The 14,047-nt window shown below is 43.4% G+C and overlaps 1 protein-coding gene across 6 annotated transcripts in view; it reads left to right on the forward strand.

Moving 5' to 3' along the window:
* The window catches only part of RFTN1 (raftlin, lipid raft linker 1), a 204,481-nt gene that overhangs the window by 11,781 nt on the left and 178,653 nt on the right, over nt 1–14,047 (forward strand). For 3 of the 6 annotated variants that reach the window (XM_023207354.2, XM_023207351.2, XM_023207353.2), the window contains one exon: nt 8,573–8,728. In XM_023207354.2, coding sequence (XP_023063122.1) covers nt 8,584–8,728 — 145 coding nt within the window. In that variant the 5' untranslated portion in view covers nt 8,573–8,583. The remainder of the gene's footprint in view (nt 1–8,572; nt 8,729–14,047) is intronic. The other 3 variants (XM_023207349.2, XM_023207350.2, XM_023207348.1) reach the window with 1 other exon arrangement.

Below are 14,047 nucleotides of genomic sequence, written 5' to 3' on the forward strand. Positions count from 1 at the left end.
TTCTTTTCTTTTCTTTTCTTTTCTTTTCTTTTCTTTTCTTTTCTTTTTGAGACAAAGTCTCACTCTGTTGCCCAGGCTGGGCAGTAGTGTGCAGTGGCACAATCATGCAGTGGTGAGATCATGGCTCACTGCAGCCTCAACCTCCTAGGTTCAAGCAATGTTCCCTCTTCAGCTGCCCGATTAGCTGGGACCACAGGCACATGCCACCATGTCTGGCTAATTTCTTCTTAAAATTGTTTTGTAGCGTCAGAGTCTTGCCATGTTGCCCAGGCTAGTCTTGAACTCCCGGGCTCAAGTGATTCACCTGCCTCAGCCTCCCAGAGTGCCCCTGATTATTTTCAACCATGAAACTAATGCATGCTACACAAAGAAAACTTGAAAATGTAGCCCATAGTGTCACGACCCCGAAAAAAGTTCTGCTAACAGGTGGTTTATGAACTGCCAGTTTTTCAAAAATAAGGATTTTATGAACAAATACACAAGCACTTTTAAAAAGCGATACCATACATTAATACGGTTTGATATAGATTGTTCTTTACACTTGACATTGGATCAGGAACATTTTCAACCGGTACATTTTAGAGTTTCTTAGACTCTGTTGCAGGACAGCAAAAAATCTGACACCATCTGAATACTCTACTCCATTTTTAAGTTTAATTTATATTTCTGGATCTAGAGAGATGTCATTATCATGTAAAGACTTCTTAATTTGGATGATCAGTTCTTACTTTGGATGACTGAATGAAGTAATAAACATGCTTGTGTCTTCAAATACAGAATTTGAGTGTAGAAATAAAAAATGGGGTTGCCAGCTGATCCAGCATCATTGCATATAATTGCCCCATCTCTGGTTGCTTGTCACTAGCTGTTGGCATTTGTTAAAATTAGCTTTACAGGCTGCCTTAGATTAGCAGCAAGTGTGGCAAATGAGGGCTTACTCTTAATGAAACTAATTTGTATTTGAAAATATAACTACATTTATTGCCCCCATTATTTAAATGTGTGCACGCTAGTTGATAGTAAAAATGAACTTTTAAACTAAGGCTTTTCTACATTGTAGCTAAAAAATAATCTTTTAAGAAGGTGATCCTTTTGAAGTGGTTTTCCAGTGTTTTTATGGGCATCGTGGGAAGCATTTCAGAAACAAATTAGGGTACTTTTAAAATAATAATTTAAACATTTTAACATTTAAAATGACACAGGACATTGTGCCCCATTGCTGGTCAGCTTCTTCTGGAGCCAAGTATTTGGCGATGTGCTGTGTTTGTGTGTGTGTGCGCATGTGTATGTTTTGTTACAGATAAGTCTTGCTCTGTCACTCAGGCTGCAGTGAGGTGGTGTGATCACAGTTCACTGCAGCCTCGCAATCCTGGGTTCAAAAGAGCCTCTTACCTCAGCCTCCCAAGTTGCTGGGATGACAGGTGCACACCACCACACCCATCTCTGTGTTTTATATAACAGTGATTTGTTCAGAATGCTCCCACATTCTGTCCAGACTTCTGGAACAGTCAGCCACACTGCACCATGGGTATCTCGTCATCGTCTCTGTGATCTCCCTGAAGGCAGGGCCTGGCCTTCCCAGTTTTAGTGTTTCCTAACCAAGTGCCTGATTCAAAGCAGACCTTAATAAATGTGAGTTGAATGAATGGATGGATGAATGGATTTGGAACATAAGCCCCCTCCCTCGTGGAACTAATAGCTCCTGTAAGAAGCTGATCCACCGTGTACTAAAGAGACATCCCACTTAAGGTTTGATTCAGCCCAAATTTTTTCCAGAACATCACCATTCAAGGGATCTTTGCTTCCAGATCATTTGCAATGTCTACCATCCTCTTCTTGCAGTTCAGGTCTCAGAACCTTCTTCTGATTTCTTTATTTTCCTCTTTAGAAAGCATCTAGTTCCTAATTACCCTTACCAATTTCTGCTGGGTAACTGTGTGTATATCTTGATTATTTCTCCCACTGTTTCACCATAGGAATGGGGAAAGGCCTCCTCCGTTTCCTCTACCTTTGAAGACTTCTAGGAAAGTTTTTCTTGGTACCTTGAGGCTCGGGAGACCCATACACATAGTTTCAGGGATGTCTGCTGAGAAGACAAAAATATAAAAAGAGAAACAAATGCCTGAACAACTGTCGATCAAAGCTGATCCAACAATGAACTCACACATAAAATAGGTAATCTGATCAACATTAGGTGTCAATATGAGGTGAGCATAGGAATTTGGAAGGGTGGAGCTGTGGGAGCAGGGTGGAGCATACATGAAGTACTAGGGGAGTCTCACTAGACACAGATGACTTGTAGCATGTGTTTTTTACAAAAACAAGCAACAACCAGAGAAAAAGTCAGTGAATAGCAACGTTGGGCATGATTCCACCTAGTGAGCTGATGCCCCAGTTGAGCAGGGGCTAGCTGATCTTTGAGAGGTCTCACTTTCCATACACCTCTCATGGGAGCAGTATCCGGACATCCTGCGTGTTTCAAGGGAAGCATTTTTGCATTAACAGGGCCCCTGCACTTACCGTATAACCCAACAACCCCCCTCTTAGGTATTTACCCTAGAGAAGTGAAAACTTATGTCCATTTAAAAACCTCTATGCAAATGTTTATAGCCACTTTATTCATAATCAGCCGGTGCCAGAAACAACCCAAATGCCCTTCAAAGGGTGAATGGCTGAAACAGGGGCCCTAAAAGCAGGCCAACTTCAGCAGGTGCCAAGGAAGCGGCAGGCCATAGTCATTTTGAGCAGATTTGGTGTATAAGTTGCTTATGGTGTAAATGAACCACTCCAAAACTCAGAGGCTTAAAACAACAACAGTAGCTTCTTTTGCTCAGGAATCTGCAGCTTTGGCAGGGCTTGGCGAAACAGCTTGTCTTTGCTTAACATGGCATCAGCAGCTTGACTGAGGCAGAAGATCTACTTCCAACATGGCTTGCTGGCAAGATGGCCAGCAAGTTGGTCCTGGCTATTGGTTCCTCTCCACATGGGCCCCTCTTTAGGGCTACTTGAGCTTCCTCATGGCGTGGTGGCTGGATTCCAAGAGCAGGCACCCCAAGAGTTAGCAAGCAAATGTTCTCAAGTTTCTTAAGGCTGGGTCCAGAAACTGGACTGTGTTAAATTCCATCAGATTCTATTGGTCAAGCCGTCGTGGAGCCCAGACTCAGGGTAATTGACATAGACCTCACCTCTCAATAGGCTCAATAGGAGGAATGTCAGTGGATTTTGGAGCCACATTTAAAAACCATCCTACTTACCATTTACCTTCCACCTTACTAGAGACTTTGACACATGTGAGAGATGTTCTTCCACCGAGACACTCCCTGAATGTCTGTGTGAGGGAATGTGCAGCACATCCGTGCCTTCTGTCTGCATCTGGCAGTACCATTCCTTAGACCCTTTCCTCTGCCTTCCCTCCCACTGCCCTCAAAAGCAACATACCCATCTTTTGCCTCCATCCTCTTGCAGGATTCTAATGTGATCATGGTTTGGGAATGTCACATGGTAAACAGTGTAGCCTAGAAAACTCTGTAATAGTGTGCAAGTCACTGTTACAGCTTATTTTTCCTACTTTTTGTAAGCTAGATTTTTCTGACTTGTTTTGAGCATACTATAGACATTTTTGGAATGATGTAAAAGTCTTTCCTCTTTTGACAGGGGTGGGAGTTGGTGGAGAGGAACAAAATACAGGGAGAAACAAAAGGAATGCAGGTGTGGTAGCAGGGAGCAGGGTAGCTGCCTCTATACAAAAGAGTAGGAGGAACTAATTCACACTAAGGTTTTAATGGCCAGCAACTACTTCCTGTGTCTGCCTTTCCAAAGAGGGCTGTGCTTTAGAAACCGTTGCTTAAACTAGGGTTGCACGCACTCCAGAGAAATCAATCTCTAAAATTTGAGATTCAAGCATTCAGTGATATTACAGTTTTGGTGCTGGCTGGTATTTATTAAAATAAAAACTTGATACAAATCAAATGTAACAGAGTTGGAATGAGCAAAGAAAAATTTGTAAATCGGGCAGCCCCAGAACCAGAACAGGTTCAGTGACCTGCCTGAAACACATCCTGGCAGTGTTTTGTGTACCGAAAAGAGAAGTGAGGTACAGAGACAGCTGGCTTGGGTTGGCTGCCTGTGATTGACTGCATGTCTGCTGCTGTGATTGGCTGAGACTCAGCTATTTGTTACAGAAGTATACATCCTAAGTTAGGCTCTCACTTAGTTTACCTACTAAACTAAGTTGCAATTCCCTATGTAATGACTCAAGTGTGGAGGCATCTGCAAGCCAAATTTGGTTGAATTTAACATACTGTATAGCTTTTCTGTGTCTGATCACATGGATAATTTGCCCAGAGCCCCTTTATGTCCTGTGATATCAAGCACAATGCCCTTTGAAACGAGCTGGGGCAGAAGCCTCAAGGTTGGGACAGTCTGATTGAAACTTTAAACTCAAAGTTGTGAATCCCAAGAGTTTTCTAATGCTTCTTGGTACTCTCCTGATCCCCACCCCAACCCTTTCCAAATCTTTCTTCTCATCCTGGTAACCTCCTTTCTACTGTCAAGGAAACTGTAAATAAATTAAATATAAATTAAAAATTATAGACAAAATTAAATCATACTAAAGTGGTAGTGGCTACCAGGAGCTTAGCTTGTTGTCCTTCCCATGGAGATATTTGTCATTTCAAAGGAGATACTTAGGAAAGGTAATTCTGATTCAAAGGAATGAACCTCTAATATGAGAATTTACATAATAAGGTAGCAAAAGTGGGAGGATTTTTGAGGAACAGGTTCCTTCTTGGAGGTCTTCAAACACCCTGCCTTCCAGAGCAAGGCAGGTCTGCCTGAGTCTGAGGGGTGTGGGCATGAGTGCCTTCCCTTGCTTGCTAGCCTATTCACTCCTCACTCAGCCTTGCTCCCATCAAGGTCTCCAGCAGGGCTCAGTATGGAGAAACTGCTGCCACCCTTTAGAACCTGCTGCCAGCCTGATAGAGAGAAGAGTCCTTTCTCCTCCTCAGGACTCTGTAGTGTATACACAAGTGGCTTTATTGGATAAGCTAGCATCAGATGAACATGCCTGTTGTAAATGTTGCTTCAGTTTTTAATTAGAAGAATTGAGACCCAGTACGTAGATGATTTTGTGTTTGGCCTTTATTCCATCCTAACATTACTGTTGGAGATGTATCTGTGCATTTGTAAGGTCACAAATTTATTATTTTTTAACCTTTTAGTATAACTATGGGAAAGCACACAAAGCAATACAGAGACTGCTCAGAAGCCCAGTAAATCGTCACAAACTGAGCACACCGGTGTAACTGACACCCAGATCAAGAAACAGCAAAGCTGATACCCTAGAAGCCCCCTCATCCTCTATGCAGCCACTGTTCTCCCAAGGGTAACTGGTACCCCACCTTCTAACACTGGAGATGAGTGTTGCCTGTTTTGGAACTCTGTATAACAGGAGTAAGAACGAATGTACTTTTTGTGTCTGGCTGCCCCCACCCCCACTCCTTTTGGATTTTTGAGATTCTTTGATGTAGTATATAATCCTAGTTTCCATGTTTTCATTGCTTTCTAATATTTCATCATGTAAGTATACCACAATGTATTTATCTCTTCCCCTGGAAGGTGTTTGGGCAGTTTCCAGGATAGGGCTGGTATGAGTAATGCTACTGTTAGCATTCTCATACGTGTCTTTTGATGCCCATGTGTGCACATTTCTGTTGATATATACCCAGGAGAGGAATTTCTGGGTCACAGGATAGGCATGCATTCTGCTTTCCAACATATTGTCAGTTTTCCAAGGTGGTTGTACCAATTCACATGCTCACCATCAGTGCAGGGGAATTTCATTTGCTTCTTATCCTTGCCAATACTTGGTATTATCAATTTTTTAAATGTCGAGCTATTCTGGTAGATGCCTGTTAAATCTCACTGTGGTCTTCCCTTCATTTCCCTGATGAGTCGTGAAGTTGAGCTTCTTCTCATGTGTTCCTTGGCCATTTGCATATCCTCATGGGTGTTTATTGAGGCATTACACCTGTTTGCTGTTGGGTAGTGTATCTTTTCCTTATCGATTTGTTAGGCGCTCTTTGATTCATGGTGGATGTGAGTCCTTTGTTGCATGAATGCATTAGTGTTCAGGAGCCAACACATGCTGGCTTTTGAGAGCTGATTTTAGCATCTCTTCCTGACTCTGCCTTCCTTGGCATCATGTTTGGCAGCTTGAAATCTGCCATGGTGGGTGTGTTTACACCATAGAAATAGGCAAACTACAAATCGGGGTTTCCTCTCTTTCTTGGAGAGCTGGTTTACCAGTGCACCACTTGACAAGTGCATTGCAAATAGCTTATTTCAGTCTCTGGATTGCCTTTTCGCTCTTTAATGTGAGTTTTGAGGAACAGAAGTTTTAAATCTTAATATAGCCTACATTATCAAAATTTTCTTTTGTAGTTAGAGCTTTTTGTGTCCTCTTTAAGAAATCTTTGCCTCCACCCCCGTATTTATTTATATGGCTAGCTAATCGTAATCAATTTTGCTTAACTTCCCCGCTACTGAAGCAGCACTGCCACGTACAGTTATAAAGATTGTTCCCAAGGAGGGATGCAGGGGCTTAGATCCAGACCTTGCTGTGCTCAGTAAGACATGGCTGGGACAGGGTTGCATTCCTTAGAGGAGGGGGCACCTTTTTCGAATTCTCACAAAGGCACCATATGGGCTAGTGGTGGGCCCAGATCTCTGACACCCTAAACCCCACACTACCTCTCCGGCCTGCCAAACTGCACTGCCTGCCCTTTCCCTTCAGATGGGGCAGCTTCCTGCCTCCATGCCTTTGCTCTTGCTGTGCCTCCATCTCTACGTCATCACATTTGGAGTCTGTCCAGCAAAGCCCATCTCAGATACCCAATCCAGGCCCCTGCCATTTTCCCATCTTGTTATAGCTTGAATGTCCTCCCTCTTGTAGTAGGCTAACCTCCTTGAGGGCAAAGACCACATTGTTTGAATCGCTGATAATGCTTTGCCCGTAGTAGGCATGAGTAAATCTGCATGAATGAGTGACTTGGCGAGCCTTTGGGCTCTTTGCAGAGAGTAATAGTGCACATCTCCACGGGTTACCTCTTCCCAACACTTAGAAGCTTCCTTGTCCATTTCTTTTCTGCTTTGTCCCAGTGGATGCCAGCCGGCTTGCTTTTCAACAGTTAAATATGCAGCCCTTTACATATCAGCTGTTTCATCTGCAGAACTACAGAGTATTTTACAAGTAATCAGTTCATGCAGATTGCACATAAATCATGTCTGCTCTGGCCCTTTGGATACTAATGTTCCCTTATTAAGGCATAAGTAAGCCTTCCTGTTCTCATCCATTCTTTCAGACTTTTTTAAATTACTGAAAAGTAGAGCCTAGTTGTCGCTACACCACCTCCTTCCATTCCACCCACCCCATGCCCTCGTTGCTTTTTTGAGGTTCAGTTTGTTTTTCTGGAGCTTGCCAAATTGCCTTAGGAAGCTGGGTACCTTGTAAATGAATTAAGCAAAAGGAAATTCTTATCTCTAAAAGGAAGTGGTCACTGTGTTTCTGTGTGTGATGTTCTTGGCTGGTTAATATTTTTGTGAAATATGTTCTGATGGCAGCAGTGGTACCCCAGAGAGGAGGGAAGCATCCGTTATGCTTTGTACACAAAAGCAAAATCTCTTCTGCTGAAGTTGGAGGAGTGGATGAAAAGCTATTTCATGAAAGTCATTCTGCCCAAATAAACAGAGAGCCTTCATTGTTTTTCATCCCATGGAAGATTGGAAGCCCAGCTCACCTTAATGTGCCCATTACTTTAACATTTCTTTGTTTTCTTTTCAAACTGGAACTACAGATTTTTGCTCTAATACACGTGGATTTCTGCTTCCAATTGCTCTATCCCTGCTATTAGTGTTCAGTCAGTTTTCATTTTGGTCTAAAATGACTCTCTAAGAGCTTGGAAGCATACTATTATTTCCTGCAGTTTGGTCTAAAAATGAAGAAAAAGGGGACTTTCAGACAAGGCCCATAAAAATATCACCATCTACTTTTAGAGATGTTTTATGAATATAAATTTCCTGTCTAAATAATTACTGTTGAGGGTAGAAAGGACTTGGAGTTTTGAAATTGTAACAACAACTTATTCTGTTTTAGCAACCACAGTGAAGGTGACACGTCTCTTGTTTTTTATAGATGGGCTGACACTATAATGCACTGTATTGCTTTTTAGATCCCATTTTTTATTCATGGATACAGATTATAGTGGAACTGAGGCAGTGGGAGGTATTATTTTCCTCAGATGGGGAAAAAAAGGTATAAAACAGGTATGCTTTTGGTGTCGTTTTAAAAAATCTCAGGACAGCTGGTAATAGTATCTTAGCAGAAGCAGAAGCCAGCCTGGGTACTGAGCCCAGTCGTCTGTGTTCAGGCCCTATATTAAATTATACCCTCAGTTTCATAAAGGCTGAGGTCTGTCATGTATTCTTCAGGAAAATTATGGCGTCTTTTATACTAGGGTGTTTAAAGACAAAATCTCAGGAAAAAATCACCTCCCCACCTTTTTCCTTTGGCCAGCAGCTGCTGAAATGGGTTGCGGATTGAACAAGTTAGAGAAACGTGACGAAAAACGGCCTGGGAATATTTATTCAACTTTGAAGAGGCCTCAGGTGGAGACCAAGATAGATGTGTCCTATGAATACCGCTTCCTGGAGTTCACAACTCTGAGTGCCGGTGAGTACACGGGCTGTGCGCAGACACGGGCAGGTGGGGTCTCCAGCAGGGGCCTACAGGGGATGGGGTGCTGTTGGGAGAGCTGGGTGGGGTAGGGGCTGTGAAGAAATGAAAAGGGCAGGCCTGTCTCAAGGGGGCAGCTTGCAGAGATTCAGATTTTTATGTGAAATCTCTCACTTTTTAAAAAATAGTGGCTGGGCGCGGTGGCTCACGCCTATAATCCCAGCACTTTGGGAGGCTAAGACGGGTGGATTACCTGAGGTCAGGAGTTCAAGAACAGCCTGACCAACATAGTGAAACCCCATCTCTACTAAAAATACAAACAATTAGCCAGGCGTGGTGGCAGGCACCTGTAATCCCAGCTATTCAGGTGGTTGAGGCAGGAGAATTGCTTGAACCCAGGAGGCGGAGGTTGCAGTGAGCCAAGATTGTGCCACTACACTCCAGCCTGGGAGACAGAGCGAGACTCTGTCTCAAAAAAAAAAAAAAAAGCAACTAATTACAATTTTAACAAATGAAAATCATGTGTGAGCCAAGCAATACATATGGATGGGCTGAATTTGGCCCATGAGCCAACCAGTTTGCAGACTGTTTCATAGCAAGCCCTGTGGAGAAGGAAGGTTTGCCATCTCTCCTCGTATAAAACTTCCTGTCCACCCAAATTCACCTGCCTGTTGTCTGCCATCTCGCAAGAGGGTTCATCCATCTGGGCTTGGCTTTGCCTTGGCTGAGCTAGAGGGAGTAGGGTCACCTCCCGTATGAGTGTCCAAGGACTAAGGAAGCAGGGAATAGCCCATGAAGACTGGGAAGGGGTGGTCAGCATCAGCATCAGAGCATTTGCTGAACACCTGCTGTGTGCAGAGTGTTGGGCCAATGTTGAGGGGGGAAGGCATGTCCTGGCATCTTGCAGTGTTCTATCTGATGGGAGACAGAAGACTCATACAAATGAAAAAACAAAAAGAACTCCACAGGTTTTAATAGTGAGTTGGAAAACACTGAAGACATGTTTTTGGAAGAGAAAGAAAATGCTCTTCTTTTTGGGTCCCAGGAGTTTGAGAACAAAAACTGGGCACTATGTAACGAAGTCATCTGAACACATTTTCTCCCTGGGCTTCTGGGTATACTTTAAGCTATGATTGGAAAGGAGAATGAGTGGAAAAAGCCCTCAAGTTCATAGATTTGAGTACTGGCTCTGCTTCAGAGTAACTGGGTAAATCACTGAGCTTCCCAGTCCTGTAGTGTCCTCATCCATAAAAGGAACACGGGTGTCCACTTCATGGGGCAGTTGTGAAGATTAGAAAGGTAGATATGTGTGAAGCTCGTAGCACAGTGTCTGGCATGCAGTAGGGTCTGCAAATGTTTCTCTTCCTCCCCTCCTCCCCAACTACTCTCTGCTGTGACTATCTCCGTACTGAGGCTCCAATTGCTTCTTGAGCTCTGAGAAATGACAGCTGAGTGTCTCTGCAGGGACATTCTGTGCATCCCCTGCAACAAGTCACCACAACTGAAGCCAGCATCTTCCTTTTCAGATTGCTTCCTTCCAGTGCCCTTGACGAGTCAGTCATGCCACCACCATCCTCTTAAATGTGCAGATACCTATGACCATGGTGTCCCCCTGCATGTAGTTGCCATTCCTTCGCCCAAGCCTATTAAAACCATGTCTGTAAATGCCTCTAATATAGCTAATGTAACACACAATTATTTGGAGCATTTGGTCATGCATTTGGTCCTCCATTTATTTGTTCAGTGAATATTTAAGTGCCTACAATGTGCTGGGCATTGTGGGAGTATTAGGGAAAAACAGAAGCATGTTTAGGAGAAAAGATTGGAAGGAAGTATTTAAGTATTAGGATGCTGAGATGATGGGGGAATTCTTTTTTCTGCCTTTTGCAGTTGTGTTTTTTTTTTTCATCGTGGTTATATGTCTTTAATTATGATGAAGAGTAGCTTTGCTCCCAAGAACCTTCACAAACACATGAAGTTTCCATGCAGTGCTTTGTCCCCCCACTGCTTCGTAGCTGGTCTCTGAATGATTTCCCTGACTTCCTTATTTGTTTGTTTCCCTGAGCTTCAGCTGCAGCATCCACACTGTTTTTGTGCATTGTGCTGTCCTTGATGGGATTATCTTTTGTTTTCTGATTATGAAATAAACATATACCCATTATAATGAGCTAGGACAACACTGGCGGATATCCCACGTGGCCTCCCTGCTCCTGCCCTCGTCCTCCTACAGATCCTGCCAGTCCTCTGCTCAGAGCTTTCCTGTGGCTGTCGCCACACCAAGAGTGGCACAGCTCCTCTTGACCGCATTCTCCCACTGCTTGTCTTTGGTGTTCTGCTGCTTTTGCTTTGCTCTTTTGTGAACCTGCCAGTCCTCCTCCAGGCTTTTGCACTGCCTGTTCCTCTGCCTGGAAGTCCTCCCCCAGGATCCCCTTGCTCATCTTCAGAGAGAACGGGGTCCTTCTCTCTGAAACTTTCTTTGACCACTTCTTTAAAATTTCTACCTTCTTCCCAATTCCCCATGTCTTTCCCCTCTTGATTTTCTCCATAGCACTTCTTACCATGTAGCCTGCAATATATCTTGCTTATTGCTATTTGTTTCCTCTTTGTTGTCTGCCTTCCTTCATTAGAAGATAGAATCCCTTCCCATGAGTGCAGGGATTTTCTCTCTTATTCTCTGCTGCTCCCTCAGTGCTTAGGACAGTGCCTGGCACTTAATAGATAATCAGCAAATAATTGCTGAATTAATACTCACCGTATGTTTTTGAATCCTGCTTTTATGTGACTTAACATTGTACAGTGAGGTGTGCACCTGTCATGCCTATGCTTGGAAAGTATGATTTAATGGCTATATATGATTTAATCACTCAGTATACCATAATTTATTTTGCAGTCCCCTTTTATTGGACATTTAAGTTATTTTGGGCTTTGGGCTATTACAAATAATGTTGTGATAAGCAATGTTGTCCATAAATCTTTGTACACATTTCTGACTATTTCCTCAGGAATTACTGAATTGAGAGATGCGAATGTCGGCACTCTTGATAAATTGCCCAGTTGCCCTGTAGATAGGACCTGCTTGTGTAAAACACACATCTGATTCTGCACAACTCTTTAGGGGGCTTCCCTGGATGGATGAAGTTGAGATTCAAGCCAGAGCTCAGGGCTTTCTGTAGCTTGGTCTTGCCCTTCGTAGATCCTCTCCCTATTGTTCCCTGGAGGACGGTGTGTCACGGCATTGCCTGCCGCCCCCGCCCAGGACCCTCTTTTCTCTGCTTCTCTGATTCAGTGCAGGCAGCCCTTTCTGCACAGGCCCCCACCTCTTACTGCTTGCTAGGACCCCACCCACCTGGATTTGTTCCTTCTTGACAACCATTCTATCAGAATTACTCTCTTGTGCATGCCTGTAGTTTGTCAATACCGTCCTTTTGACACTTTGATTACATCATATATTAAACCTATTTGTGTTTCCCTGGGGGCAAGGACCAAGCCTTGTTTATTTTTCTGTTTGTCTTCCTTGTTCAGCTTTCTAGCTGAGATGAGCCTGTCCTGAATAGTTGGGTCCTAGTAAACCTAGAACTAAATGCTGACTCCTTTCCCTGGCGGTCTCTCATGTTTTTCTTCCAGGAGTTCTAATAGAGATTATTCTTTATTCTCCAGAATGGAACTGACGTTTGTTAAGTGCTACTATGTGCCCAGTCCTGTGATAGGACATTACGTCTTGATCTCATTTTTCTTTCTTTCTTTTTTTTTTTTGAGATGGAGTCTCGCTGTGTCACCCAGGCTGGAGTGCAGTGGTGTGACCTCGGCTCACTGCAACCTCTGCCTTTCAGGTGCAAGCAATTCTCATGCCTCAGCCGCTTGAGTATCTGGGATTCCAAGCATGCACCACTACACATGGCTAATTTTGGTATTTTCAGTAGAAACGGGGTTTCACCATGTTGACCAGGCTGGTCTCAAATTCCTGACCTCAAGTGGTCCACCCACCTCGGCCTCCCAAAGTGCTGGGATTACAGGCATGAGCCACTGCACTGGCCTGATCTCATGTTTCTGAAATTTTTCAGCTTTATCAAAGTATAAATGAAGTAAACTACATTGCACACATTTAAAGTGTTCAAACCCATAAAACCCTCACCACATCAAGATGCAGAACATTTCCATTGCCCCAGAAGTTTCCTCATGCCCCTTTGTTATCCCTCCAACCCCAGACAACCACTAATCTCCTCCCTGTCACCGATTTTTTTTTTTTTTTTTTTTTTTTGAGATGAAGTCTTGCTCTGTTGCCCAGGCTGGAGTGTGGTGGCACAATCTCAGCTCACTGCAATCTTCACCTCCTGGTTTCAAAGGATTCTTGTGCCTCAGCCTCCCGAGTAGTTGGGATTACAGGTGCCTGCCACCACGCCCAAATTATTTTTTATTTTTAGTAGAGACGGGCTTTTGCCATGTTGGCCAGGCTGGTCTTGAACTCCTAACCTCAGGTGATCTGCCTGCCTCAGTTTCCCAAAGTACTGGGATTACAGGTGTGAGCCACCTCGCCTGGCCTCCATCACTGAGTTTATTTCCCGCAATGTTATATAAATGGAATCAAATAGTATGTACTCTTTTTCAAAACCTAGCTCTTTTTATTCACTCAGCTTACTCACTTAAGATTTATTTATGTTGTTTGGTGTGTTTTCTGTTTTACTGCTGAGTAGTATTCTGTTGTTTGCTTGTGCCACAGTTAATTTTTCTATTCACCTGTTGATAAACATTTCCAAGTTTTGGCTATCACAGGTTAAGTTGCTGTGAACATTTGTCTTTGTGTTGCTTCTTATGTCGTTTTATGTTTGCAGTAACCCAGTAAGGTAGGTGGATAAACTAATTTCTTTTTGCAGACAAGGAAATGGATGCTCAGTGAGGTTAAGTAACTTGCCCAAAGAGGTAGGAAGTGGCAGGGGCAAGAATTCGAATATAGAATTCTAGAATCTTGGGCATCAAAGCTCTTGTGATGCCAGACTGCAAGATGCTACACAAATAGGCATTAACACCAACTGGAATGTTGTTTTTAGAAAACTTATTATCATGTAGAATGGTATAAGATGATTCCTCCCCCATAAGATTTTAGCCCCAGCAGATTTTTAAATGACACACTATACACTTATTTTTCATGGAGAAGATGATTATTTGACTCTCAGGCAAATACAAGTCAGGGAAAGGGTATCGGCCCGTGCCCACCTGATGGCTTAGGTAGGAAGGGTGCCGCCGTGTGCATTTTCAAAAAAGTCAGGATCAGCTGGGCGCAGTGGCTCATGCCTGTAATCTCAACACTTTGGAAGGGCG

The sequence above is a fragment of the Piliocolobus tephrosceles genome, chromosome 2 (assembly GCF_002776525.5).
Source record: "Piliocolobus tephrosceles isolate RC106 chromosome 2, ASM277652v3, whole genome shotgun sequence".
Classification (NCBI taxonomy): Eukaryota; Metazoa; Chordata; class Mammalia; order Primates; family Cercopithecidae; genus Piliocolobus; species Piliocolobus tephrosceles.